The sequence below is a fragment of the Lycium barbarum genome, chromosome 8 (genome assembly GCF_019175385.1).
Source record: "Lycium barbarum isolate Lr01 chromosome 8, ASM1917538v2, whole genome shotgun sequence".
Lineage (NCBI taxonomy): Eukaryota > Viridiplantae > Streptophyta > Magnoliopsida > Solanales > Solanaceae > Lycium > Lycium barbarum.
This window is the reverse complement of record NC_083344.1, coordinates 118,403-146,169: the sequence shown is the minus strand read 5'-3', so window position 1 is coordinate 146,169 and position 27,767 is coordinate 118,403. Positions and strand designations below refer to the sequence as shown.

At 35.9% G+C, this 27,767-nt stretch overlaps 1 protein-coding gene across 1 annotated transcript; it reads left to right on the top strand.

Moving 5' to 3' along the window:
- Window positions 1–4,672: 4,672 nt before the first annotated feature.
- On the top strand, window positions 4,673–27,545 carry LOC132605552 (uncharacterized). Its single transcript, XM_060318679.1, has 27 exons — window positions 4,673–4,883; window positions 4,995–5,060; window positions 6,247–6,333; window positions 8,154–8,210; window positions 8,367–8,431; window positions 8,636–8,805; window positions 9,004–9,065; window positions 9,218–9,301; window positions 10,150–10,318; window positions 14,853–14,968; window positions 15,909–16,037; window positions 16,592–16,663; window positions 16,824–16,919; window positions 17,319–17,396; window positions 19,178–19,306; window positions 19,484–19,660; window positions 21,637–21,840; window positions 21,929–22,042; window positions 22,128–22,378; window positions 22,992–23,037; window positions 23,118–23,366; window positions 23,734–23,964; window positions 24,734–24,825; window positions 25,099–25,327; window positions 26,225–26,581; window positions 26,707–26,780; window positions 26,896–27,545. The coding sequence occupies exons 1-27, from the start codon at window positions 4,776–4,778 to the stop codon at window positions 26,990–26,992; spliced, it is 3,609 nt and encodes a 1,202-aa protein (XP_060174662.1). The 5' UTR covers window positions 4,673–4,775; the 3' UTR covers window positions 26,993–27,545.
- The last annotated feature ends 222 nt before the right edge of the window (window positions 27,546–27,767 follow it).

Genomic DNA, 27,767 nt, shown 5'->3' with positions numbered 1-27,767 from the left:
AAGTTGCTTAACAAGCTCAGGAGGAGATGTCATTTTACTATCTCAGCTCCTTATATAGCTATCGGTATCTTAACCTCTGCTCCTTATATAGCTATCGGTACCTTAACCTCTGAAGTAAATATATCATCAGTTCCAACAAGGAGGAGGGAAAACAAAGGAAATTGGAAGATCTATGTGAAAATCATGCAGCTCAAGTTAGTCGTCAAAATGAGAAAACACGTTATAAAAACCATCACTTAGGACATAGGAATATTTCAAAGGCAATTAACTGGAGTAACATTTTCTCATCAAAGGTGATCTCATTGAAAATATCATTCCTAAGTTAAAGAAAGTTGAGTTGTGGTCTTAGTTTCAACTTATTGACGAAGCAGCAAAAGATATCTCCACCAGAATTGAGCTGATGGTGAAACAAGCATTTTAGATGATACTAAAGAAATGGAATCAATCCTCTTTCCACCAAATATACGATCCTTATCTCTAGGGGCTGTCAAGCAAAAAATTAAATTTTCATTCTAGGATTAACTTTTTTCAGTTTGATAATGCCTTTTTTTCTTCGTAATTTTGAATGCATTCAACCTTTTTTTATATGATTCATTTTCATGAGCGGAAATAAAATGTTGTGGCTTGTGATGCTAACTGTTGGATGGCGGAATTCCCATGATTGTGGTACACAAAAGAAAATGTTTCGGAGGAGGATATGATCGGAGATAAGCTTGTCCTTGATACTTAATTATATGCTCAACGACTAAAATATTTGGAGAGCTGTTCTTTGAAACTTTTTATCTTCGTAAGTATTATATTGCTTGATGTAATTTTTTCAATCTTAGGGACGCTTTTATTCCAATATATATTGAAAAGTGTTACATTTTGATGGATAGTAGGAAACTGAATTTTATGGAGTACTAGTTATTACTATTTGCATCGGAATTAATAATCTTGTGATAAATTTTTTCCAAATTTATTCACTCTTTTAGTATTTTAATTGCAAATAAGTTTTGGGTCAGGTCAGTTCTTTTTAATTGAATTTGTATCTATTAGATTAAAAATAAGAAAAAATATTACCCATCCGAAATTGAATTTTCCGGTAGGTGTGATATTTGTGTTAGTAAGCTCAAAGTTTTGTGATTTTTATGTTAGAAAGTATAGTTAAATGACTTTGATGAAAAAAATGATAGTTATGTGATTTTAGTGGGAAAAAATTGATAGTTATGTGACCGCCTATGAAATTTACATAATCTTACTAAAATTGTGTCTTTTTAATGGAACATACAATTTTTCATCATGTGATAATAATAACAGTAATCTCGGGATAAATGCATATGCATATTATTGAAATCGCCTGTGATATTCTTAGCACATATAACATAGATTTTAAAGTCACAATAGATTAATCGTGTACCATTATATAAAGCTTCATATGTATTTAAGTTTAGCAATAACATAATCGGATGGTTCTCTTTCAAATATAATATGTAATGAGGCAATCCAATAGGATTTAAAGTATGTAGTAGAATTGTTTTTGATTGTCAGGTTTGATATAGTCTCATCAATGCCAACAAAATTTTCTCGATTTTCCTGAGAATCTATCAATAAGCATGTCGTTGATTTCATTGACAAAATTATTTTTTGTTGTTTAAATTAAGCGGGAGCCTGTATAAGAAGCATAACAGCCAAATGAACGCAAATATGAATATGTGACTATTTATCTAAAGATTCTCTTTCAGTTATGAAAGGAATAATTAAAGAATTTGAAATTTCAATCTTATTTGTTGAGTGGTGACATTCTTCACCATTTTCAATTCTTAACAAATAATCAAAAAATGCAGGATCGGTTTTGTCCTCATATAGATAATAGTACTTTTTCTAGTACTCCAAATGCTAGAATAACACGCTTTCATTAATGATTTTTTTTTTTGGTCATTTTGTACAACAGGAAGAGTTTGTTTTAAATGACCTTCAAGAACAATAACTTTTCCACCAAATATTACATCTGTATCCATAAGATCTCTTAGTAGAAAATCAAAAACTTCCAGCATTATTTTATTCACCACCAACATTTCATCCCACACAATCAATTTTGCATCACGGATTAAACTTGCAAGTGCACTTTGTTAGATATTGCAATTGACATTCTCATCAATATCAATGGGAATTTTAAAGTGTGAATGTGCATACTCCCATAGAAACAGCACCAGACGTAGCAGTTACCAAATCTATATATCCATAGCCCATACAATTGTTAACAAAGCATGGTTTTAAAAAAATTATTCAGTGCCTCCCAGGCCATTAATGAAAAATGCACTAGCTTTATCGAAAATACTCTCCTATTAATCATATCATATGTTGTTAGTAGACTTTTGTTTAGCTTGTTATGCAATAGTACAGCCTCTTTATTGACAATAAATAATAATAGTTTTTCTAAAGTAAATCTTTTTTGCTTCTTTGACTGCCGCGAAAGGCCTAATAATTTTTGAGATGCGAGATAAGAAATAAGAATTATGAAATAAAATGTGGGATTATTTTATCTTGTCGTTTGATTGGCGGGATAAGGAATAACAATCTCATGTGATATACTAAAATGGTGGGATATATCGATTATGGGATAGCTAATTCCAACGCATGGGATATCTTGTTTATCCTATCCGATATAAGGGGTCGTTTGGTATGAGAGATACATCCCAAGATTAAGTTTGGTATTAATTTTATACTCTGTTTGTAGAAGGTATAAATTATTCTACCAAACAAACTAACAAAGTATAAAATTAATCTCAACCCTAATTCTAGATATCCCATCTTATCCTGTCAAACTTGGAATTATTTTATCCCATCTCGCAAAGGAGATAAATTAGTTTCTGGACCATAACCCAGGACTATGATCCTGAGAATTCCGCATACCAAACGACCCATAAGGGTTTTATTTATTCAAGTTTGGACATGTGGCAACCATTAGTACCAATCAAACTAATAACGGGTTCTTTGCGTTTTGGACCCTTGAAGCATGCACTATTTTGTGATTTGCACCATAGTCTATATTTTTTACAATATGCATCCCAACCTCTTCATTTCCTTAAAAAAAAAAAAACTTTTTTTTAACTACTTAAAAGGGTAAAGTAGCGAAAATACAAGTCAAATTTCTTGTAATTTATCTTTCAAGCTCTATCTCTTTAAACACAGGGGCAGAGCTAGTGTGTTGGTTGACATCCTACATACTTGTCTTGATAATCCATTGAAGATCAAAATTCATAATCTAAACATATCAAATCTTGACTCTGACTCTGTTCAAACATCATTGTTAATATGTTCTACAACATTACTAATTAGTACATTAATGGTACAAAGCATGAATAATCATACTAATTAATTTTTAATAGTTGACCGTTAGTTAATGAGAGCATATTCAACCTAATTAGTAACAAGAATATATTTAAATCAGAAAATGTATTTAGATCATTTTGCAAAATTTAAGGCAAATTTGAGCATTTTCGCCTAATTGTAGTGAAGATCCCCATTCATAGACATGCTTATTCATCCTTTTAACCATTAGCTCTCATCTTTATTTTTACAGAATTGTTTATCTTGAATTTCTTCTTTATTTTGTTTCTTTAAGACTTTAATTTAATGAAAATCAAATAATTTCAATAAAAATAGAAGTTCTCAAAAGGATGACTTTTGAGATTTGAGTCATTAAAGTAACAATTTAATTAGCCATTCTAATCCTAATCAAGCTACAATACTGTGTTAGCCTATCTACTTTACCTTTTAACCTAGAGATGGACAAAATTTGTTTCACTTCCATTCCATGGTATAGATCAGATCAGTCTCTCGCCATAACAATATAAAATATTGCTCTTTATATAATAAGGGGTCGTTTGATACTATGGATAAGAAAAACAATCCTGAGGTAAAAATTAGCATCACCTTATCTCTTGTTTGGTTACTAATTCTGGAATAAGTTATTCCAAAATTAAAAATAATATTGGAATAAGTTATTCCAAACAGAGGGTGGAATAACAACTCTTTATATAATAAGGAGTCGTTTGGTACTATGGATAAGGAAAATAATCCTGAGATAAAAATTAGTACCGCCTTATCCCTTATTTGGTTACTAATTCTGGAATAAGTTATCTCAAAATTAAAAATAGTATCGGAATAAGTTATTCCAAACAGAGGGTGAAATAACAATCTCAGGATAAAATAATACTCCCTCTGTTTCAATTTGTTTGAACCTATTTCCTTTTTAGTCCGTGCCAAAATGAATGACCTCTTTCCTAATTTGGAAACAAATTCACTTTATGAATGATTTACAGCCACATAAATTTTCAAGGCTTATTTTGAAACACAAGTTTTAAAAGTCTTCCCTCTTTCTTAAATATCGTGCCCAGTCAAATGGGTTCATATAAATTGAAACAGAAGGAGTAAAAATGACAAAAATAACCCTGAGGTTCCTCAAACCATTTTTCTACTAAATAAAATGGAGTATATTTTTATAAACAAACAACTTTTTCTAAAAAATTATGCAATACATGTTACTTTTAATACAACAAATCAAACAATCAATAATGAAATAATTTAGAGGATCCAAACATGAGTAATCCAATATAAATTCAAACCAAACGACCCCTAAGTTGTCCCTCCTCTTTTTTCTTTTTTTTTTTACTGACGTGATAACCACTTAGAAAGGTGGTGTTATGTAAAAATAAAAAACCAAAACCCTTGCCCATTCACAGCATAGAGAAATTCCCAGCTCAACTGAGCTGCTTAAGATCTGTATAGCAATGGCATCGACCTACTACTACTATCTCCTCACTCTCATATTAATCATTCTCCATGTTTCCGCCACTGTCACTGCTGATTCAATTCAAGGATGTGGCGGATTTGTCGAGGTCTTTTTTTTTTTATCTTCATTTTTTACCTTAGATTTCAAATCACATATTGCTAAATCCTTTTTAGTAGGTGACACTGATGATCTCGATTGTTTCTATTTTTGGATGTAGGCGAGTTCCGAACTGATAAAGTCAAGGAAGTCAACCGATCCTAAATTGGATTATTCTAATATCATTGTACGTCATAAAATTGATAAGCCATTATTATTTTGCTCTTTTATCTTAGGTGATGTCTGCTAGATGAATCATGTATATTCACTTTGTTGGTAACAACAAACAACAGTGTAATCCCACAACTGGGTCTGGGGAGGGTAGGATGTAGGCAGAGGCGTATGTAGTATTGTAACCCCTAATTTTCGATGCGGAGCATAAATTTATGTGTAAAAAATTACTGAAATTGTAATAAATAGTAGATATGAACTCCTAACTTTAAAAATATAATGAGTTCAATGCTAAAAATCTGAAGTTTGAACCCATAGAGTTTAAATCCTGGATCCGCCTCTGGATGTACGATGTCCTTACTCCTACCTTTGTAAGGTAGAGAAACTGTTTCACATAGGCTCTCGGCTCAAGGAAAGTGTAAACACAGCAGATAAGGAAACATAAGCAGTAACAATAGCAAGATAGAAGGGAAACCAAAGCAGAAGAGACAACGAGTAGTAATAGAGAACTAAGAATAAGATATACGAAAATATTAAATTAATAAAAAAGCCGAAACTAATACTACTATAAAGAATGGTACTGTTGTATTCAGTTGTGTTCCTCAACATTAAGGGTATGCTGGCCACATCCAAAAGAATAGTAAGACTATAAAGAAGATAAACAAAAACTGATTTACAGGGCTCCAAATAAATCTACCAGATCATCTACTTCCTCTATACATTGCTCTTTACACCAAAAATAAAAGAAACAGTACAATTCCATTTCACTTACTGAATAGAATTGGATCTATCTTCAAAAGCATAAATTCTTGACAGTTAACCCACTGTCCTTTCCTTTAATGATTTAAGTGTCGTTTTTATTTTTACCATTGTTTGGTTGTATTATATGCTACATTTTGCTTATGTATGAAAATAAAAAAATTCCATGGGATATTAGCGCCGTGCCCCAGGGCCTATGCCTTGCAGCCCTAGGTTAAAAAGGACGGCATTTTCTGGACATTGATTGGTGGTGGTGTTTTCCAATTCATCTATTCAAATTTCTGGTGTTGAGCAGTTATTTATGCACCGTGTTGATGGGTGCTGTAGTATGCCACTATGCCTACTATTTCCCATTCAGCCTTTAACAATTTACACATTACAGTGTAAGCAAATCTGTAAGGATAACACACTAGAGCTTCCCATCATATGCTTTTCTACTGCAGGTTGAGCTTCGCACATTGGATGGCTTGGTGAAGGAAAGAACGTATTGTGCCCCTAATGGTTATTACTTCATTCCAGTGTATGATAAGGTACTTCTTCCAAATGGTACTGAGTTGCACATTTTCTTGGATAAGCTTATGTTTTTTCTTTCTTCCTTGGTAACTCGATGAGGTTATGTTGTCACTAACTTTGAGTTTCGTAGTGTACTTTGATCGTATTTAAATTAGAAGATTGGTTTATGCTCAAGACAGCCAAATCACCAACGGCCGATGTACACCAGGCAACTGAAATCTCTTGAGGAATAAGTTATTTAGCCAAGGTATTTAGGGGGTAGTTTTGGTTGGTGAACAAGTTATATCAATATTATTATGTCAGGATCAGAGTACGAGGGGCGGATTATTTGGTGGGATATACTTTTATGTGTAGATGTTTGGTTCACTGGACTAAAAATCGGATGTTTGGTATATTATAACACACGTGTTTTGTATAATAATAACACATATATTATATGGGTATAATATAACACGTGTTTGGTGCTACACTAGATAATTGGGATAGACTTTAATTTCCAATCTTAACCTTGACTTTTAATAGGACGTTGGAGAAAGAGCTTTGGAGAAGAGCATCTTAATCTTTTTGGTGTTCATCCCATATTAAGTGTGGTAAAAATAACTTCTTTGAAAAGAAGTGTGATATAAAAATAATACCACAATTGCAGGTATTAATAATCCTGGAACTGCAAATTCCGGAATCAACGATTCAACCAAATGCTGGATAAAATGATCCCATATTTTATCCTGGATTGTTATTCCTTATCCCTCAAACCAGACAACCCCTTATAATATTTTGTTACGGGATGGACAATGTAGGAATCTTATCAAATTTAAAGATGGAGTAAACATTACTGTAAAAGTGGAAGATAGACCGGGTCTCCTTGTACGCAAATGTAGAGTATTTTTACATGGCTTGGTCTGAGATCTTCTAATAGATGTTGAATTATGTTCCTGCCTCATCTAAAATTTTAAGCTGCCAGAGAGTGTAAACTTTCATTTAGCTTATTATGTCTTCAACATCGCCGACTCACTTGCGCGCTTGACTCTTTTTCATAGGCTAAGGATGTATAAATGTCTTGGATAAATGGGTGGTAGTGTGATTTGAGCCAAGGTTTCTGCTTGCCATGCTGAATTGTAGGACTGCCTCATTTAAAACTTTAGTTGATAGAGAGGATACCCTTCTGTTTAACTTCGTTATTTCATCAACTGATGCATTTCAAATGCGTAACTCACAGAGTAGCATGCACACAAAATCTTTTTTTTTTGATTAATGATATAATTTTGTTTTATTAGAGTCCACCAAGATGCTGTCTAAGTTTGCTTTATTATCTTTGTAATAAGATATTCTCTTTTTACACTAAAAGTACACAATGGAACTACCTTATCAAAGAGGTACTCAATGGAACTAAAAATTCTACCAATAGTTCCAATATCACTTCGCTCACTGTTTTATTTTGAGAAATAACATTATTTTCACTGATATTAAACAATATCCTTTATTTTTTTAACCTGATAACTAAACAATACCCTTTTTTTGTATTCATTTTGGATAGACTAGAAAAGACAACGGTGCTACCTTTCTCTCTTCTGCTAATCTTATGTAATTTTTTACTTGTTATTACTTCTTCCACAGTTCTTAATGATAATTATGTGATATTAAACAACTATAACACAAGTGCCCACAAAAATGAAGATGACCTGGAGCTTCTCCCAACTCCTTTTCACAGGAATCACCAACTAACAACAATCCTCTTCCTCTTTCTTAGATTTTTAATTTAACATGACATCTTGCTCTCACTTCTCTTGTTTAGTGAGAAAATAAGAATTTCTCACATTGTATTGAAATTATTTTGCAGGGTTCTTTCTTGATCAAAGTCAAGGGACCGGATGGATGGTCGTGGGATCCTGAACAAGTTGAGTGTCTTCAATCATAAGCTGATGACAATTTTGTTAGCATATGCATTTTTCGTGATTTTACTAGCAGCTTAATGTCCTCCCCCCCCCCCCCCCCCCCTCCCCCTCTTTTTTTTCTGGCTGGTGTATCTGACCAAAGAAGGATTTTTCTGTAGGTACCTGTTGTAATTGATCATGCTGGCTGCAATCGCAATGAAGATATAAATTTTCGGTTCACAGGGTTTGTCCTTATTCTTATAATATTGAAAATAGTCTTTGAATCCTTTGTTCCATTAACAGTGAACAAAGGAGGGGGAGCTTAAGTCTTTTACAATATTTATCTTGTTTCCCACTCGACTATTTAGCAATATATTCCATATAAGGTGCATTATGCACTCTACCCACTTTTCTACGTGCTAACTTTCTTGAGTCACTGTTTCTGCAGGTTCACTGTATCTGGACGAATTATGGGAAGTGTCAGCGGGGAGAGCTGCTCTCAGAAAGATGGAGGCCCATCAAATGTGAAGGTTGAGCTATTGTCTCCCACGGGTGATGTTGTGTCCTCTGCGTTATCAACGCCCAGAGGAACATACTCCTTCACAAACACTATTCCCGGTATGTTACCCTAAAAGTTGTTTGGTTGTATTTTATAGTGCATATATTTAGATGGACCAACTGCATGATTCTGATGCTACTTTTTTAGATAGGTATGATTATGATGCTTATCTTATGAATAGATAGTTTCTGTGTGTGCTTAACATGCAATTATTCGGTTATAAAGCTGCGCAGTGTACTAATTGATCTTCATTACAGGGAAGTACAAATTACGTGCATCACGTCACGACTTGAATGTTCAAGTTAGAGGATCTGCCGAGGTGCGTTTTGAGTCCCTCGTGTTCATTTGATTCCGTGTAATCATGTAGACTCTGTTTACCATATCTACTTCCTAAGTTACTGTACATCCATCAGGAATAAGTAACACTGATTGAATAATTACTTGAACCTACCATGTTGGTTCTCATTGCAGATTGAGTTGGGTTTCGAAAATATAATAGTGGAGGACTTCTTCTTTGTACCTGGTTATGATATTCGTGGATCTGTGGTTGCTCAGGTGAGTTTCTCTAGTAATGACTTGATCTGTGTTTCTGCTGTAAGTTTTATATTACAGTGTGCTGCTGCGACTTATTACAGTTTCCATGTATTTCTTCTAAGAAACTGATGGGTCAAGGCAACTTTGTAGGACTTAAAATAAACTTTAAAGCTCGCTCGGATTTATACCTCCGTTACCTTTTTGCTAATACATAGCAAAAATAATTCTAGAAAGTTAAACTAGCCTTGATATCCTAGTAGGTTAACGAAGCTTATGGAGACCAAGAACTTGAAAACTGGTAATCTTGCGGGCTAAGTTCTGTTGATCTAAGATAAGCTTTGCTTTCTCAAGATGACGATTCAGTTGATTGATTAAGATAGATACAAGGTTCTTACCCATCAAGGGAAAAAAGGACGATTACAACTTTCTTGATATGTTGGTTTCCCTTTCTGGTGCTGCATCAATGTGATATACCTATACTAAATGTAAGGGAAAATAGATTAAGGACTTACTTTTCTTTTGGATGATACTTTTATTCTTTTGATGTTGGCTTTTGTTATCTAGTAGTGTTACTACGGTGAGTGTCCTCTTATGCATTCTTATTCAAATGAAAGTGCACAAACTGTGAAGCAAAGACAACAAATGTATAGCTGCTTTGGGGTCGTTAGTGTTATTGACATGAATTAGCGAACAATTGACCTATTCATTTGTTTTCCCATATTATGATACCAAGTGATTATGAAATTAACACCCCATCCCACGAGAAGGATTAGAATATGATTAGGTGAGTCTCCAACGTAGCTTCTCTTGTTCCAATTAATTGTATGTTGAGATTCTTTTATGTTTTGTGATGTTAAGTTGTATTGCAGGGAAATGCCATATTGGGAGTTCATATCTATTTGTACTCAGATGATGTCACAAAAGTTGATTGCCCTAAGGACTCTATAACTTCACCTGGTGATCTAGGACTGGGAGAAGCACTTTGCCACACTGTGACAGATTCTAATGGAATCTTCTCGTTGAAATCCATTCCTTGCGGTAAAACTTTTATTTTTGCTGTGTAATTCTTTTGATTTGGCTGTATATAATCATCATAACTGTTTAAGTGTAAGTTGCTTCCTAGCATTATATAAATATTTGGAAGTTTTAATTGCATAGGTTTGTATTCTTGAACATCAAATCAAATTAAGACATATGAAGATCAAATAAGAGATTAAAAGTGGTTCTTGTTATTGCAAATAACTTAAAAAGTATCATTTAGCTTTGTTAGATATCTTAGAGAGGGATTCAGTAAGCTTATAAGCCGGTCAAATTGGCTTATAAGCACATTTTGGCTTATGAGCCTTTGAAACTGGGGATGATGGACCCACCCCTGTACCTTCTCTACTTAAATGCCAAGCTTAGTTCGCATCGCGTAGGGCTTGATCTCTAACCTAGTCACAAGTCACCCTATTTAAATCTCGAATGGACGAGTAAGAAAGTTGCATTTAATTACCTGTTTGGTGAAGTCTCTTATAAGGCAACTCTTTTATAGATTGAAGTGAGTACACCTAAATCTTTATTGAGAGAGAGAGAGAGAGATAGATTCTTGGATCGTAGCTATGGTTATTTGCAATTTTTACTCTAGGATACACCACGAGTAAAAAGTTTTTTACTTTTTTACTTTACACCAAAAAAGTAAAGATACAATACAATTCCATTTAACTTTCTGAATACAATTGGATCTATCTTCAAAACATCTCCCATTTCTTTCTCTCCACACAGTCCACCATATGCAGGCTGGTATTATCCTCCACCACCTTTTCTTACTTTTGCTCCCTCCTCTTCTAATCCAGCAACTGAACAGATCTGAAGTGTGCTCTGGCATGATCCATCTTATATTAGAATGTTTGAGAAAGATTTCCCAAAGATGGGCAGTGAACTCACAATGAAGAAACAGATGTTTGTTAGTTTCCCCTGTTTTGTTGCAGAGAAAACATCTGGGTACTAACTGCATCCCTTTCTTTTGTAAAACTTCCTGAGTAAGACAGGCTCTCTTTACCACTAACCATGTGAAACATTTCACCTTGGTAGGTACCAAGGTTTTCCAGATGGAATTCCATTGGTATTGTGGCCTTCCAGCTCCACCTTGCATCTCTATCTTGTATGCTGTTGACTGTGAAACAACCATCCTTGCTATGCTTCCTTATAATCTTATCAGGTTCTGTTGTGATACCACTGCAGCCTCCTAGTTTTCCAAGTAATGATGCCACCCTCTCCACTTCCCAATCATTTAGCAGCCTTCTAAAAGAAAGGTCCCACCCCTGGGGTGTCCAACATTCACACACTCTTGCTTCGGGATTGTTACAAATACTGAACAGATCTGGGAATGATTCCATTAGAGGAGTTTGGTCAATCCATCCTTCTTTCCAGAATTTAATCTTGACCTCATTACCCACCTTAACTTTCAGATTTGCTTCCATCAATGGCCACAATGCCCTGATAGTTCTCCACACTCCAACCCCAAAGGGTTCAGTGACTGTTTCTGTACACCAAGGACTAAGTTCACCAAATTTAGCCATGATCACTTCCTTCCATAGGGCATTTTCCTCTCCATTATATCTCCATAGCCACTTCATCATTAGACTATTGTTTTGTAGTCTTAGATTTCTGATTCCCAATCCACCCCTTGCTTTGCTAAGTATTACCTTATCCCATTCCACCAAACTGTAACCCTTTCCTTCTTTGCAACCTTGCCATAGAAATTTTCTCCTTAGCTTGTCTAATTTTTTCACTACTGTTGAAGGAATAGGAAATAAGGATATCACATATGTAGGGAGAGGATCTAGCACAGAGTTAATCAAGGTTAATTAATAACAACTTGCACAAGACTTCTATGGTCAACTCTACTGATCTTCTCTCTCAGCAGATTATTGTGATCTCTCTTGAACAATGCATGACATGGAAAAGTATGTGGCCATTTTAACAACATACCCAGTGAATGGGGAGGGTAGAGTGTACGCAGACCTTATCTCTACCTCCCAGCTGTTTCAAAGCAATATGAAAGCAATATAAAAGGCATGGCAAAATACTATAGGAAGCAGGATAAAGCTGACTGAACGGAAAGGAGTCGTAACTACCACAAAATAATATGCTAACCGAAGTACAAGCAACAACAAATAGTAACAGAAATCAAACGACAAGGAACTACAAGAATAATACTACGACTACTAGTATGAAATGATAAGTAGGACAACACTCAACTACTTACTATCCCTCTACCCTAATCTGTGTCCTCCATAACCTCCTATCTAAAGTCATGTCCTCGGTAAGTTGGACCTCCTAAGAGTAAATCTATGAACATTTGGAATGCTATTTTGGAGAAGTGTGAGAAGAAGCTTGTTAATTGGAAGAGTCAATATCTATCACTGGGAGGTAGATTGACTCTATACAACAGCGTATTAGATGCATTGCCAACATATATGCTGTCTTTAGTTCCAATACCAGGGGAGATCATTAAAAAGCTGGATACCATTAGAAGAAATTTTCTGTGGCAAGGCAATTGTGAGACAAAGAAAATTCATTTAGTAGACTGGGAAATTGTCATCTCCAGCAAGCAAAGAGGTGGAATGGGAGTTAAGAACCTGAAAAGTCACAACCAGAGCCTTTTACTGAAATGGCTCTGGAGATTTGCATTAGAGGAACAGTCTTTGTGGAAAGAAACTATTCTATCTAGATATGGGATGGAAGATCAATGTATTACCAAGGAAGTGAAGAGTCCTTATGGTGTTGGCTTGTGGACATCCATCAGGAATTTGTGGCCCAAAATATGGCATAGCTCCAAGATTAGAGTAGGAAATGGAGGGAAAAACATTTCTGGCACGATGTTTGGGTTGGTCAATACTCTTTGAAGTATTTGTTCCCTGAAATTTACAATTTGAACCAACAGAAGATGGCAACTATTTTGGAAGTTAGGGATAATTTTGGTTGGAATCTCAGTTATAGGAGATTGCTCAATGATTGGGAGGTGGAAAGGTTGACAGAATTTTACAATACTATTGAGCAGTTCAAAGATTTTTCCACTAATGTGGACAGTCTAGTTTGGTTGAAGGAAAAGAAGGGGATATTCTCTGTCAAATCAGCCTACAAATGCATTCATAACAGAAATACTCAACTGGGATTCTGGCCTTGGAAGTTGATTTGGAAAGTTAAGATTCCTTACAAGGTGGCATGTTTCACTTGGTTAGTGGCTGGACAGGCTGTTTTAACTCAAGATAATGTGATGAAGAGGGGTCGTCAACTATGTTCCAGATTTTTTTTTTTGTGAAACTGAAGCAGAGACGATTAATCATCTTTTCTTACACTGTAAAGTGGCAGAACAACTTTGGCAGAATTTTCTTAATTTGAAGGGTCTAAAATGGACAATGCCAAGGAGTACAGTTGAAGTTCTAGCTTGCTGGAACAGAGGTGGGAATCTGTCAGGACACAGGGAGAGATGGAAAATTGTCCCGGTCTGCATCTGGTGGACAATATGGAAGGAGAGGAATCAGAGATGTTTTGAAAATAAAAGTATCACTTTCTAGAAGTTAAAAATGAACTGTCTAGTGTTTTTCTATAGTTGGTGTATTCATGAACTCCCTCAGGAGGCAGAGGACATAGCTAAGATTTTAGATAGCTTATGAAGGAGTAGGTGGTAGGTTTTGCTTTTGTGACTATTACTTGTAATTACTACTGAAGTACACTATTGGTGTATCTCTGTTCTTGATGCCATTCTAATACGATTTAATTACTTCACCAAAAAAAAAAAAAAAAAAGAAGAAGCTGGACCTGCACCATGTCCTGTCTAATCACCTCTTTCCAATACTTAAAAATGACCTTCTATACTAGGCTTCCCAATTAATACTCGCTATTCAGATACCTTTCTCAGCCCAATTTCTCTTAATTACAGTATTAGCCTATCAATGTCGGCTTTCTTCTTTCTACATTTGGCCATACTCACACTTCCGGCACCTTCGATCATATCCCCTTTGATTCCCAAGAACTAAATGACAAGGATTTAGGTAATAAAGTTGGGTTGTCTATAGGTTATGCTCTGTCACTAGGTTCTCCATTTCATTTGACATTTTGAGCCGTGGCCCTTTCGCCTCGAGCTCTCCACTCATTTGGTCATGCAAAAGATGATTAGTTGTCCTCCTTGCTGTTCATAGTCCTTCACACTGTTCACAGAGAGACTCTTTTAGTAGACGCGTGCAGTGGGTTTGGCAAGGCCATTCAGAAGTGTTGCGTAGCCAGTTAGCACTGCATTTCTTTCAGTAGGACGTTAACACTGATTGATACTGGAAAACGAAGTTCATAATGCTTCTTCTCTATTACTTTTTCGTGCCATTTGGTCAACCAAAAGAAGAAACTGATAAAGAAAAACTTAAAAAACAAGAAAATTTTAGTGCTGTTCGAGTACTAGAAGATGGTTTGTTCAACACTTTAACCGTGTTGTATGAGTATCTACCTTTTTTAATTTGGTAAGATACCATTTATCACCACCTTTCCATCCCTCTTCTCGATTATAAGGATTGATCTATTGAACTTATTGCAGGGGTTTACAAGCTTATACCCTTCTACAAGGGTGAAAACACAGTTTTTGATGTTTCACCTTCTTCAATGTCGATATCAGTTCAGCATGACCATGTAATAGTGCCGGAAAGGTTTCAGGTATAGTATTGCACGTTGTTTCCTTCTTACCATTTAAATGGGCCTCTATTGTATTATGTGGGAATTTAAAACTGTCCTTTTGGCTAAGTATCTGCTGTATGTAAAAAACATCACTTTGCTGCTGTTTTTGTTTGTGAGGAAATTTCTTAACAAGGTATAACAACCAATTTGACTGCTCGTGTATATATCTTTCAATTGCAACTGCCATTTCAAAGAACCAAAGTCTGTTGATCACACTTGATAAATTGTTCATTGTGTACCATAATCTCATATATCCATTCAGTTAGAGGATTTCTTTATTGAAGTTGAATTGAAGAAGGAGATTATATTGCAAAGACAGATCAATAAAGATCTATCAAGGACTAAATAAAAAGATACTATGACAATGAAAAGTATTCTTGTGGTGAGCAGTTGTTTGCTATGAATATCAATCTTTTTCTCTCTTTCATATAAAGAAACCTACATATTTGTCTCAAAATATAAATTTGAGTTGTTAATTAACTTTTTTCTATAGAAAGAATGATCAGCCAATGAAAAATGGACTCACTTTAGTAAATTATTGGTTACTGCACGAAAGAGCATGCTGAGCTCTTTTCGCCTCCATTTATAATACCCTTTGCTAAAGGACCAGCTATCTTTGTATGTTCTTCACGGTCCTCCAAACTATTTTAACTACTCGGACGGTGCATATTTTGTTCTTCTAGCGCCATATTGTATGCTTCTCTAATCCTTTCCTTGATGGTTTCTTCTGTAAAACCTAAGGTAGAGGATGGATGCTTTCTTCTTTAACTGTATTCTTTCTGCTTGGCAAATCGGTCGTAAGAAGTGCTATGCATGTTATCACATGTTCTGAGTCTTTGTCCTTTAGAATCATTGGCACATTAGGTTCTTCTGTAATTCCTTTGTTTCAAAAAGTTGTTGCATTTTACCTTTTTAATAGGTCACTGGATTTTCTGTTGGGGGTCGTGTGGTTGATGGAGATGGTAATGGAATTGAGGGTGTTGAAATTTTAGTTGATGGACAGAAAAGATCTATCACTGACAAAGAAGGATATTACAAGCTTGACCAGGTAATTCTATTTGCAGCTATGTGGTAGCTTCAAAGTTTTGTACGTGAAGAATTGGCAATTTGTTGTAAATACTATCGGATTGTCTTTGGCATCAGTCTTTTCTGAGGTTGTCTATTTGGTAAAAAGTAAAAATATCTGATTGTGCCTTTAAGCTCTGTGTGCTGCCCGGTGTGATTAGGAAGTAGTACCATCATACCTCAGCCGTTCACTTCCTCAAACGCTTGATTGAGTTGACTGAAATGGTCTAAGAAGCAGGGTTTTCCAAATGGTCGGTTTTGTTAGAATATATTAAAATTATGTTTTTTTGGGGTTTAGGGGGTTGGGGCACAATATTCTAAAACCTCGGGGATATTTAAATATTTTCCTCATGTATATTTCTGTCTGCAATTTTCACTTCTTGCAAACTTTTAATATGTTCAAATTTACCCCTCACTTTCAGAAGATATCTCATGTTTGTACTTCTCAATGTGCATGCTTCATAGGCCCCCCCCACCCCCCCCCCCCCCCTTTTTTTTTTTTTTTTTGCATTTGATTGACTTGCAAAACATCTCCAGGTCACCTCTAAACGATACACAATAGAAGCAAAGAAGGCGCACTACAGATTTGACAGGCTCATTGACTTTTTGGTAAGCTTATCAACTGCGTTGTTTAAGAAACTTATAATGATGATTTGAGAGATCTATCTCCTTTTAGTGCAAATAGTTTGTTATATGGTCATTTATTCCAAATTGTTACTTACTGCCCCCGTTTTTGGTGGTTCCACCTCTTCCATCCTTATGATTTTAGGTATTGCCTAATATGGCTTCTATCTCAGACATCAAAGCTGCATCATATGATGTATGTGGTGTTGTGCAAACAGTTAGTTCCGAATTCAAAGCCAAGGTATCGTGTTTCTCTTCTGCTCTTCTATCAAACTAGCAACTTTCTCCAATTGTTGGTGTGCTTTCCATATTGATGTTTTACACATGAAACATAGTTCAAAATTCTGAAATTAGTTTGTTATGCTGGTGGGACATTTTTGTGTAATATGACCTTTTTCTTAACGAGTGGTGAGTTCACTTTTGGGAGATACTGTTAGCAATTATGCACTGATAATTTTATGTGAAATGAGTTAGGTTGGTATCTTTTAGTGCCTCGATACTAGTTCCTTACTTTTTACTAGTCTATCATACACCTACCCCAAGTTGTTAATTGTCTAATTTCTTGGTCAGAACTTAAAAAATATTTGCAATTTCTTTTGATATTTCCATTATCTTCTAGCAAATGGTTATGTGCATGCAGGTAGCTCTGACTCACGGCCCGCAAAACGTTAAACCTCAAGTGAAACTTACTGATGAGAATGGCCATTTTTGCTTTGAGGTATGGCAGAGTGAATAGTTTTCTGCTTCTTGAATACTTGCTGTCGCTGTCATAGGATGCTGTTTAGGTGAAATAGGATAATCAAATGCTTAATGGCATATATCTGTCACAGTAGCCCCGTATGGGAAAGCATGACTTGTAGGGTGCATCAGTAACATACTTTTCCGACTCCCAGGGGCGGGTGGGAGGGTGCACAACGAAACATCCATCAATTATTGGGGGTGAATTGATTAAATGACCCTCCACAAAATGTAACAGATCACCTCTGTGTTATTTCAGAATCGCCCATGTATACAGAGGGTCATGTACCTCTATTCATTTTGTAAAGACCCCTTTTAACTAATTTCCTTCAATTTTATTGGTGCTTGTTTATTAAGACACGTCTTAATATTGGACTCACCTGTTATGTTATCCACTCTCCATTTGTTTAAGTCCGGACGTGCGGGAGGTCTTAGAGTTCCCACATTGGTTGAGAAAGGTTGTTGTCTCCTTCTATGTTGCTCAGACTCTTCAGATATGTCGATGGGTGCGTGTGGGATTCTCCAAAAGTAGTGCATTTTTGGAGAATCTGACACGGGTGCAGCAACATTTTTGGAGAGTCCGAGCAACATAGGTCTCCTTATATAGTCTTAGGAAATCCTTACTTTTCTTAACCAAAAAAAGTCTGGACTGGACATATATGCGGGCTCGCAAATGTGCTCTTTTCCTAATAGCTTGAACATTTATATTTGAGTTGATCATACAATTCAATGCGGTACCAACACATGCCAAAGTGCTGGGTATGAGTTTCATCGTTACTCATTATCACAAAAATGGATTTCTTACTAACATACAGATTTTTAATAATTTAAGATTTTAGATGAGATCGTCACACACTTCAACGCCCTGCATGAGAAAGGCCAACATAAACTAACCAGTGAAAGAGGTAGTCTATTTATAAGTGCAATGTCATTGTAAAGGATCCAAAAGATGAAGGGTAAATGAGGACAATTCCTCTTCCTTTGCCCTAGTCACGTCAGTCTTATTTTTTTTCGCCCCTATACCTTGGAATATTTGGTAATGATGAGTGGTTTTGTATAATCTGTTATCTTTTGGGGTCACTTTGTATTTATCTTTAGGTTTTGTGGTAAACTTGTAACATTCCTGTCAAGTTCAAACTTTTTGGTCCTTGCCAGTGTTAATCTAAATATAACAACCATATTCGCCACAGTATTCTTGGGTCCTTGCCAGTGTTAATCTAAAATTGAGTTTTACATCCTGCTTTCTAAACTGTTAATCATGTTAAATCATGTGAACGCTCTCAGAATTCTGATGCTTTGTTACCACATTATGTCAGATTGTAAGATTTTTATTACTTGGGTTCTGGTTGGGTGGCTTTTCCCCTCCTTTCCCCCTATTCCTTTGTTTTGTTGGAGGGCAGTTCTTCAGTGCCTTATGAAAGAGATACCTGCTCTCGACTTTACAAAGTGAAATACATCAATTCTTTTTTTTTTCCTCCAGAAACGTCACACTAGATACAATTTAGCCCATTTGTATAAGATCCCTCATGAATCTATAGGTTATACTAGTCGAAGCAGAATAGGACTTAGGGTGTAACAATTCCAAGGTTCTTTGAATCTTGGATCTTTGGGACCTTCTAGCTTTCTCCTCATCCAGAACTGATTGACATAAAGTTTCCATGGGGATATTTCTATCATCATCCTCGGATGTAATGGAACTTAGAAACTTTGTCAATATTTCCTGTTTGAAACACACTAACATTTTATCTCAACTTGCCACAGGTTCCCCCTGGTGATTATCGCTTATCTGCTATTCCAGCAAAACGTGAGAACGCTAAAGAGCTTCTATTTTCTCCTTCTCATATTGATGTCTCAGTCAGGAGTCCGTTATTGGATGTCAAATTCTATCAGGTATTTGAGTTATGTTATTAGAATTTTAAATCCAACTAAGGACTGCTTTGAAGTTATGCTAATTCTTCTCATGATGTGTCAAACTAAATATCTAAGTTGTAGAATATGGTAGTAAAAAGTCAGTCCACCTAAATTCAGATGAAATGCTTGTTGATTGCTCCTTTTCTTTTTTTGAAGGCACAAGTAAGTATACATGGCTCTGTTGTTTGTAAGGAGAAATGTGGTTCTTCAGTTTCTTTGACTCTTGTGCGCTTGGATGGGAGAAATAAAGATGATAAGAAGACTATTGGTTTGGCAAATGAGAGTAATGGATTTCTCTTCTCAAATGTTCTCCCTGGTAAATACAGGGTTGAGGTAACATCCCCACCTATGTCCTTGTCCATCCTGTTATAGGACCCTTTGCATTTCTTTCTGTGTATTTACATCCCGATGTTTCTTCCTTTGCTTTTTGTCTCCCTTTGAATTTTTTTCTGTGTATTTACATCCCAATATCTTTCCCTTTGCTTTTTATTCCCCTTGTTATCAGTTAACTATATTCGGTGATGAAAGGTTTGTGCTTTTCTTTTCTTTTTTAAAATAAACTGTGTTTTGTGATTATAGCATCCGCTGGTTGGAAGTTTACTTTTACTGGGTAGTCCTCTAAGATGTTCCCTGGGTTTTTTTTATTTTTGTGACTGAAGGGCGCTGCATTCTCCGCTCAGATCTTCTTATCTATATGAGTATAGGTCATACAAACAGCTAGTAGAAGTTTTAGATGTACATTTTATTAATTTGTTTGTTGACAATGTATATGGAATGAAAATTTCTTCACACTTGTGTTTTCCCGTAGCTATTTCATTATAATTTCCTTTTATCCAAGAAAAATGGTTTGTATGTAATTCAATACAAGGGTGTTCATCTCTTCCTCTCATTTAGGAGTTTAGCGGACCCTTTCTTCTTCCTAGGCATGTTGTAGACCTGATGCAGGAGTAAATAGTAGATAATTCTTGCTTTTTGAAACGGTAGGCATTTCTGATGTCAAAACCCAGCACTAAGTGAATGCTGTGATTACATAAAAAAAATCTAGAAAAGAGGAGAATAAACGAGGAAAAAAAAAAAGCTAAGAGAAACCCTGGTTATCTATACAAAAGATTCCATGCACTGTAACAGAGTTTCACGATCTTTTTTCCATTCCTTTATACACCAAAAAGCTATCAACAAAAAAAACAATTTGATTTGATCTTCAGGATTTTCTTTTCTCCTTCAAAGCATCTCCTGTTTATTTCTTTCCGACATGATAGTGATTTAGCAGCAGTGTTTGGCATCACCCCTTTAACACCCAAAAAGTTCAAAAATCTTCCATAGCTGAGAAGTTGCAAATGCAGGAATAAGTGGTTGCTGATTTCTGCTTCTTTTTCACACATATATCTGTTGACAAGCTGAAAAGCCTCCTTTGTAATTTCTCTTGAGTTAAACATGCTTTGCTGACAACCAACCATACAAAACTTATAACTTTGAGGGGTGCTGCTTTAGAATTCCATACGTGTTTCCAGGGGCCAGGTTGATTTGAATCTCTCATTAATAGATTATAACAAGACTAAACAGTGTACATGCCATCACTGTATCCTTCCCACTTGAGTCGGGAACCCCCGACTGGAGGCGGTAATCTCTTTGAATTTCAATCTGCGATTGAAACCCGGGAAACCATTCCCCTATGTGCCAATCGCTAGCGCATCCAGGCTTCAAAGAAAACTGACTCCTCCTCCTACTCCTTCTCCTTTAGGATAGGATCCTCCTTGGTCCTTCTTACTGGTGAACAGGTCTTCAACAGTGCTAACAATTTGTCTTGCCAAAAAGAGATCTTTCTTTCATTTCCAAGTTTGAAACCAATCTGTTGAGAGAAAAAAGGCCATAAGGCAATGATGTTTTTCCAGACACTGAATCCATGTGGCGGAGGTCCCTTTTGTACACCTTACATTCATTAGACCATATTCTCTGTGATCACCTTCTCCCATAATGCCTCATCTTCCACATTGAATCCCCAAAGCCATTTCATATGAAGGCTCCTTTTTATTTTTTATTTTTTATTCTTAAGCTCTCAATGCGCCAACCTCCATTTTCCTGCTTTAAGTAACGAGAGCCCATTTGACCAAATCGAAAGTCTTACATTGTTGCCTATTTCTGCATTATGGAGTGCATGTACTATATTCATGTTTAGTTTTCTAAAGAAATACTTGTATCCAGAAGTAGTCTAGCTGAAACTACAGTCTCTATTGCATTTGTTAAGTTTATTCCTTCAATTAGTTGGCAATGCATTATGATGTTCCATTTGATGATGTTCTTATTTTCAGGTAAAAAACAATTTTCCAATAGCATCATCAGGAGAAGATAAATGGTGCTGGGAGCAGAGTTTTATCAATTTAGAAGTTGGTGCTGAGGATGTTAAAGGGGTAGATTTTGTTCAAAAAGGATTCTGGGTCAACATAATCTCAAGTCATAATGTGGATGGTTTGCTGACTCAATCAGATGGTTCTAGAATGAGCTTGAACGTCAAGGTTGGTTTAATCCACCTCAAAAGTTAACTCTTAAAATCTTTTAACTAACGCGAGAAGCTCATTTCTTTTTCTGGTTCTTGAATTGCAGAAGGGTTCTCAACACGTGTGTGTAGAATCTCCGGGAGTGCATGAACTGAGCTTTCCAAATTCATGTATTTCGTTCGGGAGTTCATCTGTGAAAATTGATACATCTAACCTTTCCGTATGATCCTTTTGGAGTTGAATTTTTGTATTTTGCTATTTCATTTATCATGCGTGTCTTCTCATTTATTTTCTTGTTTTTGTAGCCTATCTATTTGAAAGGCGATAGCTATCTTTTGAAGGGTCATATCCATGCTGAATCAAGTTCATTTAGTAGCGTTGAGGGCTTGCCTGAGAATATACCGCTGGACATTTTGGACAGTGAAGGTTCTGTTGTTGATGGTCTAATGGCAAGACGTATGCCTAACGGAGTTGATCAATCGAGTGCAGCCGTTTATGAATTTTCCATGTGGGCTAGTCCAGGAGGAAAATTTACTTTTGTTCCTCGAGATGCACGGTGTGTGAATTATATTTTGATTTTATTCTTTTCATGCTCTCTGCCGCTCTCTCTCTCATATTTTCTTTTGTTTAAAACAAAAATACATAGATTGATAAGGAACTTTAAAGAATATGACCTTTGCCTATGATAGAGGTTCACATATTGTTTGGTCTTGTGTGATTGATTTTATTCCTTAAGGGAGAGAAGGTAACTTTTTGTTGTAATACATATCTGCTTTTGATTAGCTATGTATCTATTTTATGGATTACTTATATCCCTGAGAGTGAAGTAAGCATCCTAGTCTGAATGAGTTTTAAAGACAATAAAGCCTTCAGACAGACTTGACATGATAAAGCATCTTCATCTGCCTGATTCGGACTTTCCAAAATATATGTTCACTTTTTTAGCTGTATTTTTCAAGCTTGTTCACTCGCTTTGCAGTTTGATACATATGGTAGTTAGATGGCAGGATATTTAGAACTCGGAGATCAGAGGAAATGTTTTTCCTGACCTGCTCAAATGCTTTGAAACATCGTCTTGCACAGAATCAAGAATAGATATATTTTTAAATGTCAGCTTTGTATAATTCTTCAGCTTTTTATGCATTTCTAATTGTTCTTACATGTTTCAGGGATGATGGCGGAAAAAAGATATTATTTTATCCCACACAGCAGCATGTAAGTGGAATTGCAAGTTTCAATAGAGTAGTTTTTGTGTATCTACTCTTAGTTTTGAAGTCTTTCCTTGCTTTCTCTAGGTTGCCGTGACGCAAGATGGCTGCCAATCTTTAATTCCTCCTTTTGCCGGTCGTCTAGGGATGTATATAGAAGGATCAGTTTCTCCCCCTCTCGATGATGTTGTTGTCAAAGTAATTGCTGCAGGAGACAGCCAAAGTGCTCCACTTAAGCAAGGCGATTTAGCACTTGAAACTACCACAGGGACGGATGGCTTATTTGTCGCGGGGCCTCTGTATGATGATATCAGTTATAGTGTTGAAGCTTCAAAGGTTTGAATGCTCTTGACAATTTTTATAACTCCCTGAGCGATTCTTGTTTCTCAATAATTCTTCAGTTGAGCAGATCAATAGCATCTCCAGATTATTAACAGCCTTTTCATCCCTTTTGAGCTATTTTATTGTTTCTGAATGATATATGGTGGTATGGGCGTCTTTGATTTATATGCATTGCTGGACAAATAAGATAAGAAGTATGAAGCCGGTGGATTATCACGAGTGTGCTAGCAAATTTGTTCTTTCTTGTTGCTATAGTTATCCTTGATGCATTCAAACTTAAATTGTCAGCTATTCTAATTGGAGGGCCTTGTGGACTCTTTCTAGTGAAACTCCTGCCTAATATTTCTTTTTTTATTCACAGCCTGGTTATCATGTAAAGAAAGCTGGACCTCATTCCTTTTCTTGTCAAAAACTGGGCCAAATTTCAGTGCGTATATATTCTAGAGAAGATGCCAACGAGCCTTTTCCGTCAGTTCTCTTATCATTAAGTGGAGAAGATGGTTACAGGAACAATACAATATCAGGTGTTGGTGGGATTTTCGTATTTGGCGACTTATTTCCAGGGAGTTTCTATCTCCGACCCTTGCTTAAGGTATTTATGCTTTCTTTCTAATCTTAGGCTTTTCTGATCATCTTGGAATATAGATGTTGGTTTATCTTCTAACTTGATCGTTCTGATGAGCCTGCATTTGAGACATGGATTCCTTTGGGGATCTAGACAATGATATTTGGCTTTTTAGATCTGTACATTATGAAACTTGCTAGACCATCTAGCAGCAGCTGTTTCTATTACTAACCATGCCTTCTTTTATTAAATTTAATTGTATGATACCGTGAACATATTATTGTCATTATGGAACAATAACCTGTAACGAACTGTGAATTCATATTGTTATCTTGAAACATGATTTTTTTTTTCCAATAACTATCAGGAAACATGTCATGTTTGAAAGTTCGCTTTTCTATGTAGTATGTTCTTGTTAATTAACAATAGTTCTTGCCAAATGCTAGAAAACAGATAAATTTGAATGATTTGTACTAAAGATAAATGTTAAATGATCTGTTAATTATTACTCAGAGAGCAGTAGTTAATATGTTACGTATCTCTTAGGTAAAAATATAAAAAGTTCATATTTTGTTATTCTTTTTGTTTCAAGTGTACAGATGTACTTTCCTTAGAAGTCTACCCTAGCAAAATGCAAGCTAGGTTAGATAGCCGAGTCTTCTCATTCCCTTTCCATGAACCAGAGCAAATGGCGTGGGATTTGTTTGTGGATGCTTAAATCTTTTACAAATTACAGCATCATATAACAATTGTAATAGTTTCTCTAACGAGGGAATGTTTGCTAATGTTTGCCTAGGAATATGCTTTCTCCCCTCCAGCAGAGGCAATCGAACTTGGTTCTGGAGAGTCAAAGGAAGTTGTCTTTCATGCAACGCGTGTTGCATACAGGTGTGTGTGTGTGGGTGTGGGTGTGTGTGTGTGCCTACCCTGAATGAAATATTTACGCTAAAGTCGTCCCATCCCTTCATTATATTCCTCCACAAGCCGCACCTAAAAGCCAAAATGACATCTCTAGATCTTGCTAATATCTATCTACCATGAGTTCACATTTAATAGCAGTTTTTACTTAGGTGGATCAGCTGAGATTTGTCAATTATGACCTGTCATTTGCAGTATCTTTACCATTTTTTGTTAGACTCAGATGGTTTAACTTCATTACAGTGCGATGGGAGTAGTTACACTCTTGTCTGGCCAGCCAAAAGAAGGTGTTTCAGTAGAAGCTCGAGCTGAGTCTAAAGGCTTTTATGAGGAGACAGTAACAGATTCAACAGGATTTTACCGATTGAGAGGACTCCTACCTGATACTACTTATGTGATTAAAGTGGCAAGGAAGGTTGCTAATGGTGGAACTACGATTGAGCGTGCATCTCCTGAGGCTCTGACTGTTCAGGTTGGTACACTTCATGTTCATTTTTCCTTTCATGTTAATGAGTGAATAGGAAATCATAAACTTGATCTCTTTTTTAAATTGTTCTTAATGTTGATCTTGAACTGAAAGGAATTTATAATAAATATATAAATGCCATAAAGGATATGCAAGAGGAAGTGGTTACAAGTGTAAGAATAGTGTGAGGAAAATATGGAGTATCTTATAATGGTTGGTTTACACCAGGAAGAGCTTCCTTTTTTTCCCACCCGGCATAGCTGGTACGTCTTTAGTCTACTTATAGATGAACTAACCAATATGAGGTCCCATGAGACATGCTACACCCAGAAGATATTGAATTAATTGATGAAATTGGTGACGGAGTCAACCAAAAACTTGAACTGTGGGGAAACGCTCCACTGAAACGGGTTTTATTATAAGTAGAAGTAAGACGGAATATATACATTGCAACTTTTATTACATGCTGTTGCCAAGATTCTAGCTTTGAGGACTTATTCATCATCAGGGGCGGATCTGGGGAGGCCTGAGAGTGTTCACCTGAACCCCCTCGGCAAAAAATTACACTATATATATGGTAAGTTTTTTTTTTTTTTTTTAAATTTATGTACATATAAGGATTTTGAACACGACTGAATACAAGATTAGAAGTTCGCTCAGTGGTTTCAGGGGTTCAAAATTTAACTTGAGGTTCCAAGTTCAAATCCTAAACATTACATTTTTTTTTTTCGAACCCCCTAAGTGAAAATCCTGGATCTGCCACTGTTCATCATATCTATGTATTATCTAGATTATGTGTGAGATAACAAGGTTACATTTTGCTAAGTTTTATCTAATCTCTCTATTGGAAGGCACAATGGTTTGACATACTTTTTGCTTGTGCTAACTTCATATAATTTGCAGGTTAGAGCTGAGGACTCTAAGGGATTGGATTTTGTAGTATTTGAACAGCCAGAGCGGACAATTTTAAGTGGCCACGTTGAAGGGCATAGAATCAGAGAGTTCAATTCACATCTCCATGTGGAGATCAAGTCTGCTGCTGACCCGCTGAAGATTGAGTACAACTTCCCACTGCCTCTCTCAAACTTTTTCCAGGTGAAGGACTTGCCTAAGGGTAAGCACCTTGTGCAGCTTAGATCATCTCTGCCTTCAAGCACCCACAAATTTGAATCAGATGTAATTGAGGTTGATTTGGAAAAACATTGTCAAATTCATGTGGGTCCACTCAAGTACAAAATCGATTTCAATCACCACAAACAGGTATATTTTTTATTTTTTTTTGGAACTTTTTTTTGTGTATCAAATGTATCTTCACTTTGGCGAGCCAATATTCTTTTAATCGTTTATGTGATGATACTGACGTTGGTTTGCGTGGTCTGTTCCAGGATGTAACTCCAGCTCCTAAGTACCCTCTGTTTGTTGGAGTTTCTGTGATTGCGCTTTTCATTGGGATGCCAAGGTATCTGGGAAACTTTCTTCTTGTCCATCTGATCTAATATGTTATCTTTCTAGTTTCATTCTAGTGGACGTTAAATGAAGTTTGAAAAAATGTCTGTTTCCATTCCGTATTGCAGATTGAAGGATTTATACGAAGTCATGATCGGAATGTCCACATCAGTGTCAGCAAAGAAAGACGTGAAAAGACCGGTAGTGAGAAAGAAAACATACTGAGGATGTACTTGTACCATTTTTATAGGAGCTTGAAGGTTGATTTTTAGCCCAACAGTTCTGATGCTTAGGTAGGTGACAAGATCTAAGAGCAACTGTAGTTTTTATTTCTCGATCGATTGAAGCAATCTTCTCAGGCATAAGGATCTCCTCACCTCACAGCAACCTCTACTATGAGAGAAACTGATAGTGAGTTTTAGAAGGTTATCACTTGTTAGTTGTTAGTGCTGCAAATTTTGACAATTTAACCTCGATATATTAAATCCCAGTGCCAATTTTTTGGGATGGTTCCAGTAATTATATCTTTGTGGTTCAATCCACATTTAGCTTTTGTAACTAGTAAAGTCATCTCATTCTAGTTAGGACTGCTCCCTTCAAACTCTTGCCACTTTTCTCTTCCTGGAATATGTAAGAAAAAGAGAGCACATTATCCCTATTTTCTTCTATCTTCCTTTTTAATGTTTGTTTTGTAATAGTGTGTTGAAGGAGAGGAAAGATGAAACCAGAATAAAAAGGTTTAAGTCCAAAATTTATGAAGAATTCTTGATTGGGGAAAGTTCCTTTCGTCTCTTTAAGTCTGATTAATTTTTTGTGACATAAAATTATAGTATTCTCATTTTGTTCATTAGATATTTACCCGTCGTGATCGGAAAACATGCTTTCGTCCTCCATTAACTATCCTAAATGAGTTACCGTATTTTACATGCAAGTATTTACTATTGTAGTTTCTGACTTTTTATTATGCAGTCCCTTGCAAATATTGAAGTCATTATTTGCG